The 20079-nt window shown below is 37.9% G+C and overlaps 1 protein-coding gene and 2 pseudogenes across 1 annotated transcript; all 3 read right to left on the reverse strand.

Moving 5' to 3' along the window:
* Window positions 1-967: 967 nt before the first annotated feature.
* LOC131198154 (olfactory receptor 14J1-like) lies at window positions 968-1535 on the reverse strand (annotated as a pseudogene).
* A 2551-nt stretch (window positions 1536-4086) lies between these two features.
* Window positions 4087-7725, reverse strand: LOC131198331 (olfactory receptor 14J1-like; annotated as a pseudogene).
* A 6634-nt stretch (window positions 7726-14359) lies between these two features.
* On the reverse strand, window positions 14360-19427 carry LOC131197464 (olfactory receptor 5A2-like). The gene is made up of 2 exons (XM_058181570.1): window positions 18528-19427; window positions 14360-14377 (listed from the first exon to the last, which is right to left on the reverse strand). Exons 1-2 carry the CDS (start codon window positions 19398-19400, stop codon window positions 14360-14362), a joined length of 891 nt encoding a protein of 296 aa, XP_058037553.1. The 5' UTR covers window positions 19401-19427.
* Between the last annotated feature and the right edge of the window lie 652 nt (window positions 19428-20079).

A 20079-nucleotide genomic window follows, 5' to 3' on the forward strand; every position in this document is an offset into this window, starting at 1 on the left:
TCTCCATTATGTTGCTCCCACAAACTCTCAAAGGCAAAGTAGAATTTAGTGGCAGCCAACAATAACAGACCTCATTCCAAAATCACAATGATTATTTTTCTGTCAGCATCAAAAATGTAGAGTAGAAATCTCTTCCCCTAGGGCACTTAGGCAGTAGTAGCATGGAGGTACAAATTAATCTTTTGTGTATAGCTGTGTACTGAAACCTAAGATACGTATATAATGGAGGGTGTTGGAGTGATGAAAGTCCAAATAGGGTAACCTGAAGTAATCAGGCGTCTTATTTTAATCTTTCTCAGAGCTGCCACCTGGTCTGGGTAGAAAAGATCCATATAATTTATTTGCCAACCAAGCTGGGACATAGCAATGATATCAAGACCAGAGAGGTACTTTAATGAAATGAACTGTTCAGAAATAAATTTAAATACATTACTCTTTATTTTAAGTTCTGTAGAAATTTTAAGAACACCTACACCAGAACTAAACTGGGCTGAATTAATAATGTTATTAAAGGAAGCTTAGGCAGATCTACACACCCATCTGTCCTTTTAAACTGAGCCTTTCTATAGTATACAGTAAGTATATATTTCAATGGTAAAATAATTAATTGGACATAATTTTTCATATTCCTCTTCTGACTTCTTGATTGAAATGGCAAGGACTCAGGGTATGGAATTGTAGTTTACCATCTTCTCCAGTATTGACTTGGACCATTGATCTGGAAGGACATGATAAGGCTCAGGGTTGTCAAACTCCTGGCCCATGGGCTGGATGTGTTTAGTGGAGAGGGGAAAAGTCCTGATATGTCACCTGACGCCGCCGTGACAATGTGAGTTTGACACCCTGCTCTATCTGTATCTCAGCTGAGTTTCACTTTGCAATTGCCTTTTCTTCATGATAAAACTGAGGGCAAATGATACAGTTCAATGCAGGCAAATCAAATAAAAAACACAGGTGAAACAAAATGTCAGGCTCTCCATAGTTTAGACAGGACAGATTTGATTTTCTCATTTCTTAGGCTATAGATGATTGGATTGAACAGAGGTGGAAATAAAGGATACAGGATAGTGAATGTTAAATCTAACTTGGAACGTTAGAAGGAGATCTCAGGTAGGCCAAGCATGAAGTTACCAAAAATATATAAACAATTATAAGATGGGGAAGACAAGTAGAAAAGGCCTTCTGTCTTCCTTTCACAGGAGGGATTCTGAACACTGCTTTGAGGATCATGGTATAGGAGACAATAATAAAAATAGAGCAACCAAATCCTGCAATGCTACTAATCATCAAGAATTGAAATTCAACTAGATTGAAACCAAAGCAGGATAGCTTTAACAAGTATGGAAGTTCACAGAAAAACTGGTTGATAACATCAGAACAGGAAGGGGTGGAAAAAGTTCCAGTGGTGTGCAACATTCCACAGAGAAGAACTATAACTCCCCCACCAGAATCATCATTTTGGTGCAGACTTTCCAATCCATCATCATCTCATAGTGCAGGGGATGACAAATAGCAACATACCAATCATATGCCATGACTGTCAGGAGGGAGAAATGAAAAGCTTCAAGGGAGAAAAAGAAAAAGATTTGCGCAACACCACCAAAGTAAGAAATTTGTCTGGTATCCATGAGAGAATTTATCATGGATTTGAGGACAATGACTGAAACAATACCCAAGTCCTGCATAGCCAAGTTCATTAGAAAGAAGTACATGGGGCTGTGCAGGCGATGGTCAAAAGCTACTACAGTGATGATGAGAAGATTAGCTATTGCCATTGCCAAGTATAATACGAAGAATAAGAAGAAATGTAGAAGCTGCAGTTGCCGATTGTTTGAAAATTCCAGGAGCAGAAAATCAGAAACAGTAGTTTAATTCTCCATGATGACATACCTACATGGAAGCATATTAGAGGAAAAACATGAACCTATGCCATGTATGGTGTCTTAATCTCCAAAAGACATGATACAAAGCTAGAAAATCTGCACTTACTATCAAGTAACATAACATAATAACAGAGTTGGAAGGGACCTTGGAGGTCTTCTAGTCCAACCCCGTGCCCGGGAAGGAAACTCCACACCATTTCAGACAAATGGCTATTCAATAATTTTCTTAAAAATTTTCAGTGTTGGAGCATTCACAACTTCTGCAGGCAAGTTGTTCCACTTAAGTGTAACAGTGAAGCTTGAAGATGAAAACTCTCTAATTGCATAAGGAAGTATAAGATACATCTGACTCACCCAGACTTCCCTATCACCCTATCAGAACCTATCCTTCAATTCCCTCTCATCCAGTCTCAACTGTCAGTACCTATCCTTCCATCTTCTCACCATCAGAACTTATGAAGCTTCTTGAATGAGAAGCGAAATATTTTATCCTTCTTCCTCAAGGAAAAAACAATCCAGTTGCCTTCTGAAGAAAAAAGAAAAAAAGCACCTTTGAGAATCTCTTTAAATATGTCTTAGTTTTTTATTGCTTTGGATTCATATAAAATCCTGCCACCACACAAATAGATTTAATTTTTAATTTGAGTCAAAATTTCTGGATAAATTCCCCTTTTCTTTCTGCAACATATAACATTTTATGTAGGAAAGAATATGTTCTATTATAATTTTTTAAAATTGTCTTTGCAATGTCAACATTATAGAATTGAGTCTAATATATATTCGAATCAGACATATTTAACTAAATGAGAATTTGACCCAGAAAACACTGTATGGCTTTGCTGTTAAATGTTTAGTCAACAAATCACTTACTACTTGTATTCTTAGAATTTGGGTCTTCTGCTGCATATTCTTTAGACCATGAAGTATAGTGTAGTATTGGATAAATACTATCCAACTTTTGTTGGCAACAGATGTGGGAAAGATTGCTTCTATATTTATAGTAGAAAACTGATTAGTCAGTTCATGGTTTCCCTCAAGATCTAATTATAGAACATAATTAGAACATACCACACTATCAAAATGAGATACAATGTTAACACAAACATCTTGTTAATATAATTAGCAATCAGTAGGTTCTGCTATCCATGTCCAGATATGAATTAAGTGAAGATACTATATCTGTGAGCATGTTTTAGAACAGATCTAATTGCCTTGGGTTCTACTTACATCTATCTATTAAGAGATTTGGACCATAAGAAAGGCTGAGCGCCAAAGAATTGAGGTCTTTGAACTCTGGTGCTGGAGAAGACTCCAGAGAGTCATTTGGACTGCAAGGCGAACAAACAAGTCAGTCCTAGAGGATATTAACCCAGATTGCTCTTTAGAAGGCTAGATTCTGAAGATGAAACTGAAATACTTTGGCCACCTACTGTAATGAGAAGGAAGGACTCCCTGGAGAACAGCCTAATGCTGGGAAAGATTGAGGGTAAAAGGAGAAGGGGACGAGAGAGAATGAGGTGGCTGGATGGAGTCACTGAAGCAGTAGGCATGAGCTTAAATGGACTCCAGAGGATGGTAGAGGATAGGAAGGCCTAGAGGAACATTGTCCATGGGGTTGCGATGGATCAGACATGACTTTGCAACTAACAACAACAACAAATTAAGAGATTCCATCATTGTCAACTTTTTAAGATAGATGGGATGAGGAAACTCCATCCATAGGAAGACCAGATTTACAATGTACTTTATCAAGATAGGATATAGTAAAATGTTGCACATCTGGTACTTCTCCTCCAGTCTCCTATGCCCCAATGAATCAGGTTCTGATCATTCTGAGTCTCTTTTTAATGCTATCACTCTTCCCAGATTTTAAGGAATGATTTCCCCCCCTTTGAAACAATGATTTCTTAACATTTACTTCAAGGCCACTTACTTGACTTTTTGCAATGCTATATCAAAGCCATCTGAACTGCTCTCTACCTAGTGATATTAGTGAGTTCCATCACTTAGTCACACATAATGGGAATAGATCTTTTGAATACTGATGGTTCTAAAAGTTGATTTCTAGCATACTGCTTCCTTTTTTATCTGCTAATACTTGTAAATATTCTATATACAACAATGCGAAATCACACCTGTCAGTTTTTTTAGTTCAACTACATTTAGTTTTTTCATTTATATGCATTGATTTTTTCTTAAGAACCTAGGAATATGGGATAGTGAATGTTAAATCTAAGTAACTTGGAATGTTAGAAGGAGATCTCAGGTAGGCCAAGCATGAAGTTACCAAAAATATGTAAACAATTATAGGATGGGGAAGACAAATGGAAAAGGCCTATCTTCCTTTCACAGGAGGGATTCTGAACACTGCTTTGAAGATCATGGTATAGGAGACAATAATAAAAATAGAGCAACCAAATCCTGCAATACTACTAATCATCAAGAATTGAAATTCAACTAGATTGAAACCAAAGCAGGATAGCTTTAACAAGTAAGGAAGTTCACAGAAAAACTGGTTGATAACATTAGGACAGAAAGGGATGGAAAAAGTTCCAGTGGTATGCAACATTCCACAAAAAAGAACTATAACTCCCCCACCACAATCATTGTTTTGGTGCAGACTTTCCAATCCATCATCATCTCATAGTGCAGGGGATGACAAATAGCAACATACCGATCATATGCCATGACTGTCAGGAGGGAGAAATCAAAAGCTTCAAGGGAGAAAAAGAAAAAGATTTGCGCAACACCACCAAAGTAAGAAATTTGTCTGGTATCCATGAGAGAATTTATCATGGATTTGAGGACAATGACTGAAACAATACCCAAGTCCTGCATAGCCAAGTTCATTAGAAAGAAGTACATGGAGCTGTGCAGGCGATTGTCAAAAGCTACTACAGTGATGATGAGAAGATTAGCTATTGCCATTGCCAGGTATAATATGAAAAATAAGAAGAAATGTAGGAGTTGCAGATCACATTTTTTTTGAAAATTCCATGAAAATAAGGCACAGCAGTTTGATTCTCCATATTTAAATTATGACATAACTGTAAGGAAGCACATCATATGAGAAATAATATTAGAGAAAACTGTATATGTGTGCAAAATCACTATTTCCATTTTTAAATATGCCTTTTCACTTCTTGGTGGCCACTCATATATTTCTTATAGTTTATTATATTATTTTATTGTAGTATAAAATGTGTTGCCTTAATGGTGTGTTTAAAAAGGTCATTCTTTGCCAAATCATTCATTGTTAAGTGTTGGACTAGATATAAGCTTTCTTTAATTTTTTCACAGGCATGGTTCATAATTCTCCATCTTTCTATTTTCCTAAAGAAATAAAATCTTTCTATCAAATATACCTAAATAATTTCCCCCTAATTTTTAATTAAAAATTAGGTGGACACATGACTTTTAAAGGATCACTTTGAGTAATATGACTCAAACATTTATCAACAACTAGACAACCATACCCTTTTGAAACGTTTTCAATATATCGGATTGCACTGTTTCCCCTCCACTCACATCTCTTAGGAGAACCATGGCGAAACCTTCCCATCCTTGGCTGACACATGGAACTGTTTGCCACTTTTCCATGGAGGCTTAATGTCTTTACCAAATTCGTCATTGCCTTCAACAATGGCAGAGCTTCTAAGTACTGCCTTCACTGATAATGTTCTTAAAAATACAGGGAGATATTCAGAGATGTTTCTGCCTTAAAAAATAGCCCATATTGAACTATGTAGCACCATCAAACTACAAGAAGGTTTACAACATTTTGCATTATGTCTGCAAAATGGTTTATAACATTTATCAAATTTCAGTTCCATGGTAGTCATGGGCTGTGGATAGCCTAACTTGGTTAAAAATATTTTCCCTTATAGTGCACAGTATTGCCATTTGAGGTTACAGGAATGACAATTTTAGTAGTATATAATGAAGAAACAATTTCAGAAAAGCTGTTATACTTTGTCCCTTAAGTGCAAATGAACGTAAAAATAATGCCAGAGATATTAATTCTATTAATACTATTCCTATTAAGGAGCAGATCTTTCATTTCTACAATGTATAAATTACATTTTTATTTTCCAGTATCAGCATGAGGAAGAGATATGACCATTTAAAACAGATATTTATTTTTTACAATGTATGTAAAATCCCATCCACTCCCTCAAATAGATTCTTATTATTTGGATTTGTCATATTTATTAATTCAAGTCTATATTTCTGAAAATAATCCTCCTTTATTTTTTACCCCCACCTAAATAACATATTGAAGTATGGTGTTATATCATTTCTTTACATTCTCTTTCCAATGGTAGCATTACAGAATTGAGTCTAACAAATAGTCGAGCCATACGGATTTAACTAAATGACAACTTGCAGACAACAGGATATACCTTTTCTATTACATTTTCAATCTACATTTCACTTGTTGCTTTTCTTCATAGGATTTGTGTCTCGTGCTGCATACTCCTTTGACTCAGAAGCATAGGTACAGTATTGGATAAAAAAATTTCAATTTTTGTTATATGCAGATGTACAGATATATCAGCAGTATGAAAGGTTGAATGTATATTCAATATACATTTCCCTCAAGAATTAATTACATAGCAAAGAATCACACTGTCAAAATTACACAGAATATTAACAATATCATCAATGTAATTGGCAATTAGTAGCTTGCACTATCCATGTTCAGGCATGGATTAAGTGAGAAGATGTGCATGAAGCATGTACTAGAGCAGCAAATTTTGTCAATGAACAGATTCAAAGGGCCATTCAATATTTTTTGTTATGATAACATGTCTATAACTGTGGGATTGCAATTGTTAGTAAGTTTTTATTTAGGAATCTCACAATATCTAACCTGCTCATTTTTTACTACTTACCACACAACTTTATGCTAAGTGGTGGGATTCAAATAATTTAAGAATCTAATTCTCTGTCCTAATGACAAGCTGGATCGGCATGGCTGGGTGGTCATGTGACTGGGTCAGTGTGACCAACTAACATCTCTCACATTGAGAGGTGCTCCATCCAGCCACTCTGCCTGGCCTGAGAAGATAGGATGATGGCGCTGTTGGGGACAGACAGGTAGCTGTAGTTGGGGTCCTAACTGCAGCCAGACTGATATGCAACCATCTAGCTCCATGCCGCTATTTATGCATTAAGCTAAGCTCAAAAAAGTTGGATACCAGCCATTTTGGCTTAGAGGGCACCTCACAATCTGACCACTTTGCGCATTAGCAAATCTGCATCCTTTATGCTCTTCCCCCTTTTTTGCGCAAAGAAATGAAAACCAATTTTGTGCTCTGGGGGCCACCAAGATCTCTCAGGTGCAGCTCCCACAGGTGTTTCAATGCAGGCAGAATGCGGGGGGGAAGCAGACTTTGGCTGATTCCAACCACGGAAAAGGAGGATACCCTGCTCCCTTCTTCACCCTCCTTATTGCCCCTTCCATCTCCACAGTAAACCAATGATCAGCAAGAGAAAGACCCTTCCAGGCCACTCCTCTTCCATCTCCAACTCGCCTCCCTGGCCCATGCATTTTTGCATAAGGCTTCCCCACCATGCCCTACTCCAGTTGCTTGCCCTTGGCTAACACCTAACTACTATATGACTGAAACAATGCCCAGGTCTTGCAAAGCCAAATTCATTAGAAGTACATGGGGCTGTGCAGTTAATGGTCAAAAGCTATTACAAAGACGATGAGAAGATTTGCTATTGCCATTGCCAGGTATAATATAAAGAATAAGAAGAGATGTAGAAGCTGCAGTTGCCAATTTTTTGAAAATTCCAGGAGCAGAAAATAAGGAACAGTAGTTTGATTCTCCATGATGACATACCTACAAGGAAGCATGTTAGAGGAAAAACATGAACCTATGCAGTGGTGGGATTCAGCCAGTTTGCACCATTTCGGGAGAACCGGTTGTTAACTTTGTGAGCAGTTTGGCAAACTGGTTGTTGGAAGAAATTATTAAGGCAGAGAACCGGTTGTTAAATTACTGGAATCCCACCGCTGAACCTATGGTGTCTTAATTTCCAAAAGACATGATACAAAGCTAGAAAATCTGCACTTACTATCAAGTGTTACAGTGAAACTTGAAGATGGAAACTTTCTAATTGCATAAGGAAGTATAAGATACATCTGACTCACCCAGACTTCCCTACCACCCTATCAGAACCTATCCTTCAATTCCCTCTCATCCAGTCTCAACTGTCAGTACCTATCCTTCCATCTTCTCACCATCAGAACTTATGAAGCTTCTTGAATGAGAAGCGAAATATTTTATCCTTCTTCCTCAAGGAAAAAACAATCCAGTTGCCTTCTGAAGAAAAAAGAAAAAAAAGCACCTTTGAGAATCTCTTTAAATATGCCTTAGTTTTTTATTGCTTTGGAGTCACATAAAATCCTGCCCCCACACAAATAGATTCCCATTGTTTTGATTCATAATATTTTTAATTTGAGTCCAAATTTCTGGAAAAAATGCCCCTTTTCTTTCTCCAACATATAACATTTTATATAAGAAAGAATACGTTGTATTATAATTTTTTTAAATTGTCTTTGCAATGTCAACATTATAGAATTGAGTCTAATATATATTCGAATCAGACATATTTAGCTAAATGAGAATTTGACCCAGAAAACAGGGTAAACGTTTAGTCAACAAATCACTTACTACTTGTATTCTTAGAATTTGGGTCTTCTGCTGCATATTCTTTAGACCATGAAGTATAGTGTAGTATTGGATAAATACTATCCAACTTTTGCTGGCAACAGATGTGGAAAAGATTACCTCTATATTTACAGTAGAAAACTGATTAGTCAGTTCATGGTTTCCCTCAAGATCTAATTATAGAACATAATTAGAACATACCACACTATCAAAATGAGATACAATGTTAACACAAACATCTTGTTAATATAATTAGCAATCAGTGGGTTCTGCTATCCATGTCCAGATATGAATTAAGTGAAGATACTATATCTGTGAGCATGATTTAGAACAGATCTAATTGCCTTGGGTTCTACTTACATCTATCTATTAAGAGATTTGGACCATAAGAAAGGCTGAGCGCCAAAGAATTGAGGTCTTTGAACTCTGGTGCTGGAGAAGACTCCAGAGAGTCACTTGGACTGCAAGGCGAACAAACAAGTCAGTCCTAGAGGATATTAACCCAGATTGCTCTTTAGAAGGCCAGATTCTGAAGATGAAACTGAAATACTTTGGCCACCTACTGTAATGAGAAGGAAGGACTCCCTGGAGAACAGCCTAATGCTGGGAAAGATTGAGGGTAAAAGGAGAAGGGGACGAGAGAGAATGAGGTGGCTGGATGGAGTCACTGAAGCAGTAGGCGTGAGCTTAAATGGACTCCAGAGGATGGTAGAGGATAGGAAGGCCTAGAGGAACATTGTCCATGAGTTTGCGATGGATCAGACATGACTTTGCAACTAACAACAACAACAAATTAAGAGATTCCATCATTGTCAACTTTTTAAGATAGATGGGATGAGGAAACTCCATCCATAGGAAGACCAGATTTACAATGTACTTTATCAAGATAGGATATAGTAAAATGTTGCACATCTGGTACTTCTCCTCCAGTCTCCTATGCCCCAATGAATCAGGTTCTGATCATTCTGAGTCTCTTTTTAATGCTATCACTCTTCCCAGATTTTAAGGAATGATTTTCCCCCCCCTTTGAAACAATGATTTCTTAACATTTACTTCAAGGCCACTTACTTGACTTTTTGCAATGCTATATCAAAGCCATCTGAACTGCTCTCTACCTAGTGATATTAGTGAGTTCCATCACTTAGTCACACATAATGGGAATAGATCTTTTGAATATTGATGGTTCTAAAAGTTGATTTCTAGCATACTGCTTCCTTTTTTATCTGCTAATACTTGTAAATATTCTATATACAACAATGCGAAATCACACCTGTCAGTTTTTTTAGTTCAACTGCATTTAGTTTTTTCATTTATATGCATTGAATTTTTCTCAAGAATCTAGAATGTCATAATGTATTGGTATAATATACTGTGTATGTAGCTCCAAATGATGTGACCTTTTGAAATTGACAGATGGAAATTTGGTTAATGTGCATATTTTTAAGTGCTGTCAAAGATTTTTTATATGGCACCCAGTGTGAGGATAACCAATTGACTTATATCATAATCTTTCAACTTCAGTTTGCTATTTTATGATTGCTTCAATTCTTACTCTTCTATTCTATTATTCCTTGATATTTCCATATCAATTATCTAACTTTCTTCTTTTCAACCACAATTACACAGTGTGTTATGAGCTAAGTCTTTTATCAATTTGTATCTGATAAAAGCCACGGTGATGCAGTGGTTAGAGTGCAGTACCACAGGCTACTTCTGTTGACTGCCAGCTGCCTGCAATTTGGCAGTTCGAATCTCACAGGCTCAAAGTTGAATCAGCCTTCCATCCTTCTGAGGTAGATCAAATGAGGATCCAGACTGTTGGGGCAATATGCTGACTGTGTAAACTGCTTAGCGAGGGTTATGAAAGCACTGTAAAGGAGTATATAAGTCTAAGTGCTATTGCTATTGCTATCTGGAAATCCCACAATATTTTAATCTGGCCATTTTTCATTACTTTTTTCCAACTCTAATTTCTCACAATTTTTTCATTATAGGCACATAATATTTTTATAAATATTCAAGTGAATCATTTTGATTATAGTATTATATCATATTATAAACTGCCTAGAGTCGCCTTCTGGTGAGATGGGTGGCAAACAAATAAACAAGTAAATAAATAAATATAAGGCTTTTTTTCCTGTATGAGATTTAAAACCTACAGTCCCCTGGTTTCTAGGGCTTCACCTTAACTATTTCACCAAACTGAGTCTCATCAGTTAAGCCATTAGGTGGCACCACTTTTTTTAAGCATGTTTGAGAATTTATCACAATAATCTTTTAGCTTTTCTAAAATTCACAATTATGGCTTCTAGATGGACAGGTTGCTGGGGAGGTTACATGCAACTACATGTTTACTGGACCCGTGCCCTTCCTGGTTAGTGCTGGCTGCTCAGGAAGTGACACGAGGCTGGCTCCAGGGAATTATAAATGCTTCTTTGATGGAAGGGGTTTTCCCGGCCGCCTTGAAGGAGGTGCTGGTGAGACCTCTCCTCAAGAAGCCTTCCCTGGACCCAGCTATTTTGGGTAATTACCGTCCAGTCTCCAACCTTCGCTTTGTGGCGAAGGTTGTAGAGAGTGTGGTTGCATGGCAGCTCCCCTGGCACCTGGAGGAAACTGTCTATCTAGATCCGTTCCAGTCCGGCTTCCGACCCGGTTATAGCACGGAGACTGCTTTGGTCGCATTGGTGGATGACCTCTGGAGGGCCAGGGACAGGGGTTGTTCCTCTGCCTTGGTCCTATTAGATCTCTCAGTGGCCTTCGATACCATCGACCATGGTATCCTGCTGCGCCGGTTGGAGGGATTGGGAGTGGGGGGCACCGTTTATCGGTGGTTCTCCTCCTATCTCTCTGACCGGTCGCAGACGGTGTTGACAGGGGGGCAGAGGTCGTCCTCGAGGCGCCTCACTTGTGGGGTGCCTCAGGGGTCGATTCTCTCGCCTACCCTGTTCAACATCTATATGAAGCCGCTGGGTGAGGTCATCAGTGGTTTCGGGGTGAGTTATCATCTGTACGCTGATGATACTCAGCTGTACTTTTCCACCCCGGACCACCCCAATGAAGCGGTTGAAGTGCTGTCCCAGTGCCTGGAAGCTGTACGGGTCTGGATGGGGAGAAACAGACTCAAGCTCAATCCCTCCAAGACGGAGTGGCTGTGGATGTCGGCACCCCGGTACAGTCAGCTGCATCCGCAGCTGACTGTTGGGGGCGAGTTAGTGGCCCCAAAGGAGGTGGTTCGCAACTTGGGCGTCCTCCTGGATGGACGGCTGTCTTTTGATGAACACCTGGCGGCCGCCGCCAGGAGGGCCCTTTACCAAGGTCGCTTGGGTCGCCAGTTCGTCCTTCCTTGACCGGGATGCCTTATGCACGGTCACCACGCCTGGTTACGCCTAGGCTGGATTATTGCAATGCTCTCTACATGGGGCTGCCCTTGAGGTGCACCCGGAGGCTGCAGTTAGTCCAGAATGCGGCTGCGCGAGTAGTAACGGGAGCCGCTCGTGGCTCCCACGTGACATCGCTGCTCCGTAGCTTGCACTGGCTTCCTGTGGTCTTTCGGGTGCGCTTCAAGATTTTGGTAACTATCTTTAAAGCGCTCCATGGCTTAGGACCCGGGTACTTACGAGACCGCCTGCTGTTACCCTTTGCCTCCCACCCACCCGTCGCTCCCACAGAGAGGTCTCCTCAGGTGCCGTCCGCCAAACAGTGTCGGCTGGCGGCCCCCAGGAGTAGGGCCTTCTCTGTGGGGGCAGTGACGCTCTGGAACGAACTTCCCCCTGGCCTGCGTCAAGTGCCTGATCTTCGGACCTTCCGTCGTGAGCTCAAAACATATTTATTTATTAAAGCGGGACTGGCATAATTAGTGTTGAATTTTAATTGGGTATTCTTAATTATTTTTAAATTTTTAAATCTAAATTTTAATAATCAGCCTTTAAAATTTGCTCTTTTTAAATGTTGTTTTAAATTGTATATATTTTGTTTTTATTCTGGCTGTATACCGCCCTGAGTCCTTCGGGAGAATGGCGGTATAAAAATTTAATAAATAAATAAATAAATAGATGAATACTGATAGCTTGCTTCAGTAGTCTCAACTTCATTCAGGAAAAAGATGATGTCCTCTGCTCTGAAGGAGCCAATGGTATGCCCACTCCTCAAGGAAGTATCTCTGACCTAATGCTTTTGGATAATTACTATCCTGAATCCAACCTTCCCTTTTTGGGAAGATTGCTGAGAAGGTTGACTGTCTTGGTGAGCTCAAACAAGGAGACTGGCAACAATCAGCCTGTTCAAGGTTTGCCAAATGAGTCATTGCTTGAAGAACTCCAGGCAATTGAGATAATTTCATCCTATAATGGAGGCTTTGGATTTTAAATTGGATGACATTGAGAGCCAACTCCTGAGGTATTCTTATATATGAGGTATATGAACTCATGAGGTATTCTTATAATATTATATAATGTAACAACAGAGTTGGAAGGGACCTTGGAGGCCTTCTAGTCCAACCCCCTGCCCAGGCAGGAAACCCTACACCATCTCGGACAGATGGTTATCCAACATTTTCTTAAAAATTTCCAGTGTTGGAGCATTCACAACTTCTGCAGGCAAGTCGTTCCACTTATTAATTGTTTTAACTGTCAGGAAATATTCTTGGAGGGTGGGTAGTCAGCACCAGCTGAACAGTTGATTGAGAAGGCAGAGGAGGTGAGTTTGGCTGGAGGCAGAGAAAATAGCTGCCACCATTATGCAATGAGGAAGAGAAACAGTTGCCACCATTATTCAATGATAATGATATTTTTATTCGCGCGGGGCTGGCTTAAATTGATTTTAACAAATTTTTAAATTCTTAGAAATTAATTTTAAATGGGGTTTTTTAGCTTATTATATATTTTACTTCTCAGGCCAATTTTAAAATAAGTTTTTTAACTGCATTTTAAATTGTATATTGTACCGTCTGTTTTATTCTTGCCTGTACACCGCCCTGAGTCCTTCGGGAGAATGGCGATATAAAAATTTAATAAATAAATAAATAAATAGATGAATAGTGATAGCTTGCTTCAGTAGTCACAACTTCATTCAGGAAAAAGATGATGTCCTCTGCTCTGAAGGAGCCAATGGTATGCCACTCCTCAAGGAAGTATCTCTGACCTAATGCTTTTGGATAATTACTATCCTGAATCCAACCTTCCCTTTTTGGGAAGATTGCTGAGAAGGTTGACTGTCTTGGTGAGCTCAAACAAGGAGACTGGCAACAATCAGCCTGTTCAAGGTTTGCCAAATGAGTCATTGCTTGAAGAACTCCAGGCAATTGAGATAATTTCATCCTATAATGGAGGCTTTGGATTTTAAATTGGATGACATTGAGAGCCAACTCCTGAGGTATTCTTATATATGAGGTATATGAACTCATGAGGTATTCTTATAATATTATATAATGTAACAACAGAGTTGGAAGGGACCTTGGAGGCCTTCTAGTCCAACCCCCTGCCCAGGCAGGAAACCCTACACCATCTCGGACAGATGGTTATCCAACATTTTCTTAAAAATTTCCAGTGTTGGAGCATTCACAACTTCTGCAGGCAAGTCGTTCCACTTATTAATTGTTTTAACTGTCAGGAAATATTCTTGGAGGGTGGGTAGTCAGCACCAGCTGAACAGTTGATTGAGAAGGCAGAGGAGGTGAGTTTGGCTGGAGGCAGAGAAAATAGCTGCTACCATTATGCAATGAGGAAGAGAAACAGTTGCCACCATTATTCAATGATAATGATATTTTTATTCGCGCGGGGCTGGCTTAAATTGATTTTAACAAATTTTTAAATTCTTAGAAATTAATTTTAAATGGGGTTTTTTAGCTTATTATATATTTTACTTCTCAGGCCAATTTTAAAATAAGTTTTTTAACTGCATTTTAAATTTGTATATTGTACCGTCTGTTTTATTCTTGCCTGTACACCGCCCTGAGTCCTTCGGGAGAAAGGCGGTATAGAAATCAAATAAATAAATAAATAAATAAATAAATAAATAAATAAATAAATGAGGAAGATTAATTACCAGCCCTTCCCAATGCAAGGTCATGTAGAACACAGTTTAGGATGCAGCAGAGGTAGGGTGCAGCAGAGGTCAGCAAGGCTACTAACCAGGAAGTAGCCCTGCCTTGCCAAATGAGACACAGTAGGCTCTTCTTAAGAGGAGCTTTGAGTTAGGAATGATGCTGCAAACAACTGTCCCTTACTCTGACTCCTTGTGCCTTGCTTTGTCTTGCCATGCTGTGCCTTACCTTTCCTTGTCTTGCCTTGCCTTGCCTCACCCTTTTGTCTCATGCTTTGGGGAACCACCCAGTTGACAATCTCTTCCATGCATTAGACTCTAGATCAGTTTGACCCCGCTTATGCCTGACTCCCTGAACTTGGAATACTTCATTTATGCAAGCTGCTAGACAGGTGGAAACTTAGTTACTTTGTGAGCATTGGCACATGGCTTTTTGTTGAGTGCTATAACTAACAATTTTGCAACTGCCTCTTGAATGCTTGGCCTAAGACAGGACACATCCAGCAATCTACAAGAATCATTTCTGTTTTTCTCTGAATATGAGCAGGCTTGGTTGCTTTCTCACTTCAGGGCAAAGGCTTATTTTGCAGAGAAGAGAGCAATGCAAAGGCACTCTGCAAGGAGTTTTACTTTTTCTATTGAGCAAAGGTACTATCTCTACTTAAATAGAGTAGCAAATTCAAGCTTCTCTATTGGCAACAACCATCTGCTAACTGAGATTCATAAATAATGTTTCTGAATGGATTAATTCCCTTCTATACATGGATGAAGAGGACATGAACAGCAGGCTGAAGGTGAATAGAAAAGGTTGCCTGTTCTTGTCATCCAAAAACTGTTGGTGGCCTGTACTCCCAATAGTGTAATCTGGCATTGCAAATATGTCCCGAGAGTAAAGCCAGTGGATTTAATAGGACTAAAATATTTATTTATTTATTTATTTTGTCACAACAATATATGTAGGTATCATACAAAAAGATTATATAATAATAAACACATATATGGGTAAATATAAGGAGGTATAAGCATATATATAGGAAGGAGAAAAGAAAAAAACAATAGGACAGGAACAGTAGGCACATTTGTGCGCTTATGCACGCCCCTTATGGTCCTCTTAGGAATGGGGTGAGGTCAATAGTAGAAAGTTTTTGGATAAAACTTTTAGGATTATGTGAAGAGACCACAGAGTCAGGTAAAGTATTCCAAGCACTGATGATTCTGTTACAGAAGTCATATTTTCTGCAATCTAGATTAAAGCGGTTGACATTAAGTTTAAATCTATTAGTTGCTCTAGTATTATTGCAATTAAAGCTGAAGTAGTCTTTAACAGGAAGGACATTACAATAGATGATTCTGTGAGTTAAGCTTAGGTCTTGTCGAAGGCGACGGAGTTCCAAGTTTTCTAAGCCTAGGATTTCAAGTCTGGTGGGATAGGGTATTCTATTGTTTACAGAGGAATGGAGAACTCTTCTTGTAAAATATTTCTGGACACGTTCAATTGTATTGATGTCAGAGATGTGGTGAGGGTTCCAAACTGGCGAGCTGTATTCTAGAATTGGTCTAGCAAGTGTTGGTCTAGCAAATAGCAAATAGCAAATAGCAAATATCAAATGTCTAGCAAATGTGAAATGAAGATCTACCCCATTCTCATCCATGTTTATCTGGAAAGCTCTTTATGTTTTGTAGTATACTTAATTTGAATTGTCATTCCAAAATATGTAATTAAAATGCCATATGCAAGGAAATTGTGATACATTGTATACATAGCAAAAAATGTACCAGAAAAAAAAAAGGAAAAATTATTTTAAAATTGGAGAGCTAAATACAACTTTGAAATCTTTCCACATTTCACTAGGGTTGCAATAAAGACAATATTGTGAAAACTTCTACTTTAAAAACAGTAAAACACCCTGATGTTTCAATTAGAGTAACATGTGGTAGGGAAAAAAAATTGATGAAGTTTATTTCCATTGACCAATCAGTGTTAGTAAAGTTTATTTTTATTTACCTGTCAATACATAACTTTACAAAATACAATAAAACCAAGAGAGATCTATATCAGAAATGCCTTATTTTCTCCCAAATTAAATTTGTGGATAGATCAATATAATTTAAGTATCATTATTCTAAAATGATAAACTGAGCAAGTTTTGGAGAGTAGTGCAATTTTTCAGTGTCATTCCTAATAATTTCCTCCTTAATAATTAAGTCTGAAGAGAAGTAAAAAAAGGAAATAGCTGAAGAAAACCAAGTAAGGAAAGATAAAACATCCAAGAAAAGTAATTTGTCATTTGATGTGCATCAGTGTGATACAATTATTTGTATAGTTTTGAGAGAAATATTTTTTTTCCCAGTAAGTTCAAGAATTGGTTAAATTTGGATGGCATTTACTTAGTAGATTAGCTAAAATGTTTAAAAACATGCTAGTAAATGTTGGAAATGTAATCAAAAGATGGGCACATTATATCATATGTGGTGGACTTGTGCTAAAAAAAAGAGGCAAAAATATACAGATGGCTAGAAAAGATAATAGGGAAACATGTAGATTTTAAACCTGAACTGTTTTTATTAGGGATGATATCAGAAAAAAATGATAAGAGAAATATGTATTTAGTATTACATGTTTTAACAGCAACAATGATTATCTTTGCACAATATTGGTAAGATGAAGAAACACCTCAAGATGAAGAGATAATTAAGAAGATATTAGACTGTGCAGAAATGGAGAGATTTACACTGAAAATCAAACACAAAGAAGACAGATTATTATCAAACTTGGAATTTATTTTACCAGTGGTTGGAAAAAAGGGGTGGAGAGTAAGAACGACATTTGTATTGTTAAGCAAATTTAATACTCAGAGAACACAATGTTTATTAAGGACAAAGAATTGTAATTAATAGTAAATTAATAAAAAAAAATTAATTTTTTTTTGACAAAGTTTAACTTCCCTTCAATTTTGTTTTATCTTGCTACAGGGGACAGTGTAATGTCTCCATCCTGTCCTGCTGGGTCCCTTGGGCTTTCTGACCAGACTGGGTTTCCACAGCTCTTGGCTCTATTTCCCTCCTTGCACGCCCCCCCCCCACACTTGGCCCTCCCCCATGCCATCATGTCTTTCACTGTTTACCTCTTTTGAAGATTGTCTTTCAGAAAGAGAAACAGTCTATGCTCCATGCAACCTTCCTGTATAGAAGCTACTTTGTGCCACACCAAACAGGTGCCATTTTGGAAATGGCTAAATCCTGGCAATCCTGAGAATTAGTGCCAATTCCAGGATTACATGGAACAGTCATTGTGTAGAAAGGTGCAGAGTTCATCTACTGCTTCTCTTTCCAAAAGGCAAACTTTGAAAATCTCCTTTTGGAAAGAGAAAAAGTCAAAGCAATTCATAGCCACATATTAAACTGCTTGGTGCCTTTTTGGAAATAAATGACATTTTGGGAACAGTTGCAATGCTTTCAAACCAATCTTCTGGGTTATATATTCATAATTTTCCTATATGTTAAGAAAAGCCACCCAGATAAAGCAGGATGGATCTTATCCTACAAATTATGGAAAATAAAATAATAACCTTGGCCTCTATTTATAATACAAAAGTTAGCAAATAAATAAATAAATAACTCCCTTTCAGGCTGAAGTTGAATGACAGATTACTGATCCAGATTACTTTTCTATGAATTCCTGTGAAACAATTGAAAATGTCTGAAGAAGACAGGTGAACGTTTCTATTATCTATCATAATTTTAAAAACATTGTCACAAAATGCAGAAGCCAATTCCATTATTAGTTATATTACACTATTACAAAATAATCACAGAGAAAATGCCTCAGCGATTTTCCTTACATCAGTTATTTTTAAGATTTTGAATGGAATTAACTTTCAAAAATTGTAAAATTTAAAACTTACATTTATGACCTCTTTGCAAGAACTTTGTAAAGAGCCCCTTTCACTTCCTTGTTTCGGAAGCTGTAGATCAAGGGATTGACCAACGGTATAATGGTGGTGTATAGAATTGAAATTAGGGGGTCTTCTTTTATGGAGTGAGCAGAGGAAGGCCTTATGTAGGTGTACATCAGAGTGCCATAAAAGATGCTCACCACAGTGAGATGTGATCCACAGGTGGAAAATGCCTTCATCCTACCATTAGCAGTGTGGATTTTGAGGACAGAGGAAACAATGAAAACATAGGAAAGAAGGGTTAAGCCAAATGATACAATCATAATACCACCAGAGATGGTGAAGGTCACCATCTGGCTAACAAAGATATCAGAACAAGATAAGTGTAGTAAGGGAGGAATGTCACAGAAAAAGTGATTGATTTTATTAGAGTGGCAGAAATGTAGGGAAAAGACCATGGCTGTATTAATAGTGGAATTGAAGTGGCCAATAATCCAGGAGGCTGCCAACAAACGTCGACGTACTGTTTGGTTAATGAGCAGATTGTAGTGCAAGGGGTGACAAACAGCTACATAACGATCATATGCCATAGCTGAGAGAAGAACACATTCTGTGCTTCCAAAAGTACCAAAGAAATATAATTGTAAAGCACATCCTATGTAGGAAATGGTCTTATCCCCTGACAAGAGGTCCCATAGCACTTTAGGGGCAGTAGTGGAAGTGCAGCAAATCTCCACAAAAGAGAGATTGCCAAGGAGAAAGTACATAGGAGTTTGGAGATGCTGATCTATCATGATGAGTGTAATGATGGCTAGATTCCCTCCTAATGTTAACAAATAGATAAACAGCCCTATGACAAAAAGAACATTCTGGTTGCTTGGGTCAATAGAGAAACCCATCAAGAGAAACCCTGTAGCACTTGTCTGGTTTTCTGTTGGCCTGGTGTCCATCTTTAATCATATTACTGAAGCTTTGAGGTTTTGAGGGTTTGAAGATTTCTTGGGATTTAATCAGCCAATGCTGGTAATTCCAAGAAGTGCCACAGGTTAAACAATATCACCAGTCCATAGTGATTTTATAAATCCACATTGTGTGATTGCTTCCTTTTACAGCAATTTCAGAAGTAGCAAACCTAGATCAGGGTAAAAAGTAGCTGTAGTGAGTTGGTGGTCACTGGCTATTTTCCACTACAACATTGAAACTTCCTGCTTTTGAGGATTCTTGCCAAGAATGAGAGACTTCAAATTAACTAGGGAGACGGTTTCTTAAATTCTTGTTCAACAATGCCCAGTTACTAACTGAGAAGATTGAGCTCTTTTTATTAAAGGAGGCCATAATCAAATCACTAAAAAAGATTAAAACGCTAATTAATTATACATTGAAAACTTTTTAAGATGAATAAGCTAATTGTACTATTACTATGTAATTAATATTGATATGTATATTATGATTATCATTATTACTCTTGTATCTCTATTTAAAACTAATTATACCCAGACAACACATTGTTCAGATAGATATGGAATACACACACACACACATTCCATATCTATCTAAATGTATTAATAAAACACATAT

The sequence above is a fragment of the Ahaetulla prasina genome, chromosome 4 (assembly GCF_028640845.1).
Source record: "Ahaetulla prasina isolate Xishuangbanna chromosome 4, ASM2864084v1, whole genome shotgun sequence".
Taxonomy (NCBI): domain Eukaryota; kingdom Metazoa; phylum Chordata; class Lepidosauria; order Squamata; family Colubridae; genus Ahaetulla; species Ahaetulla prasina.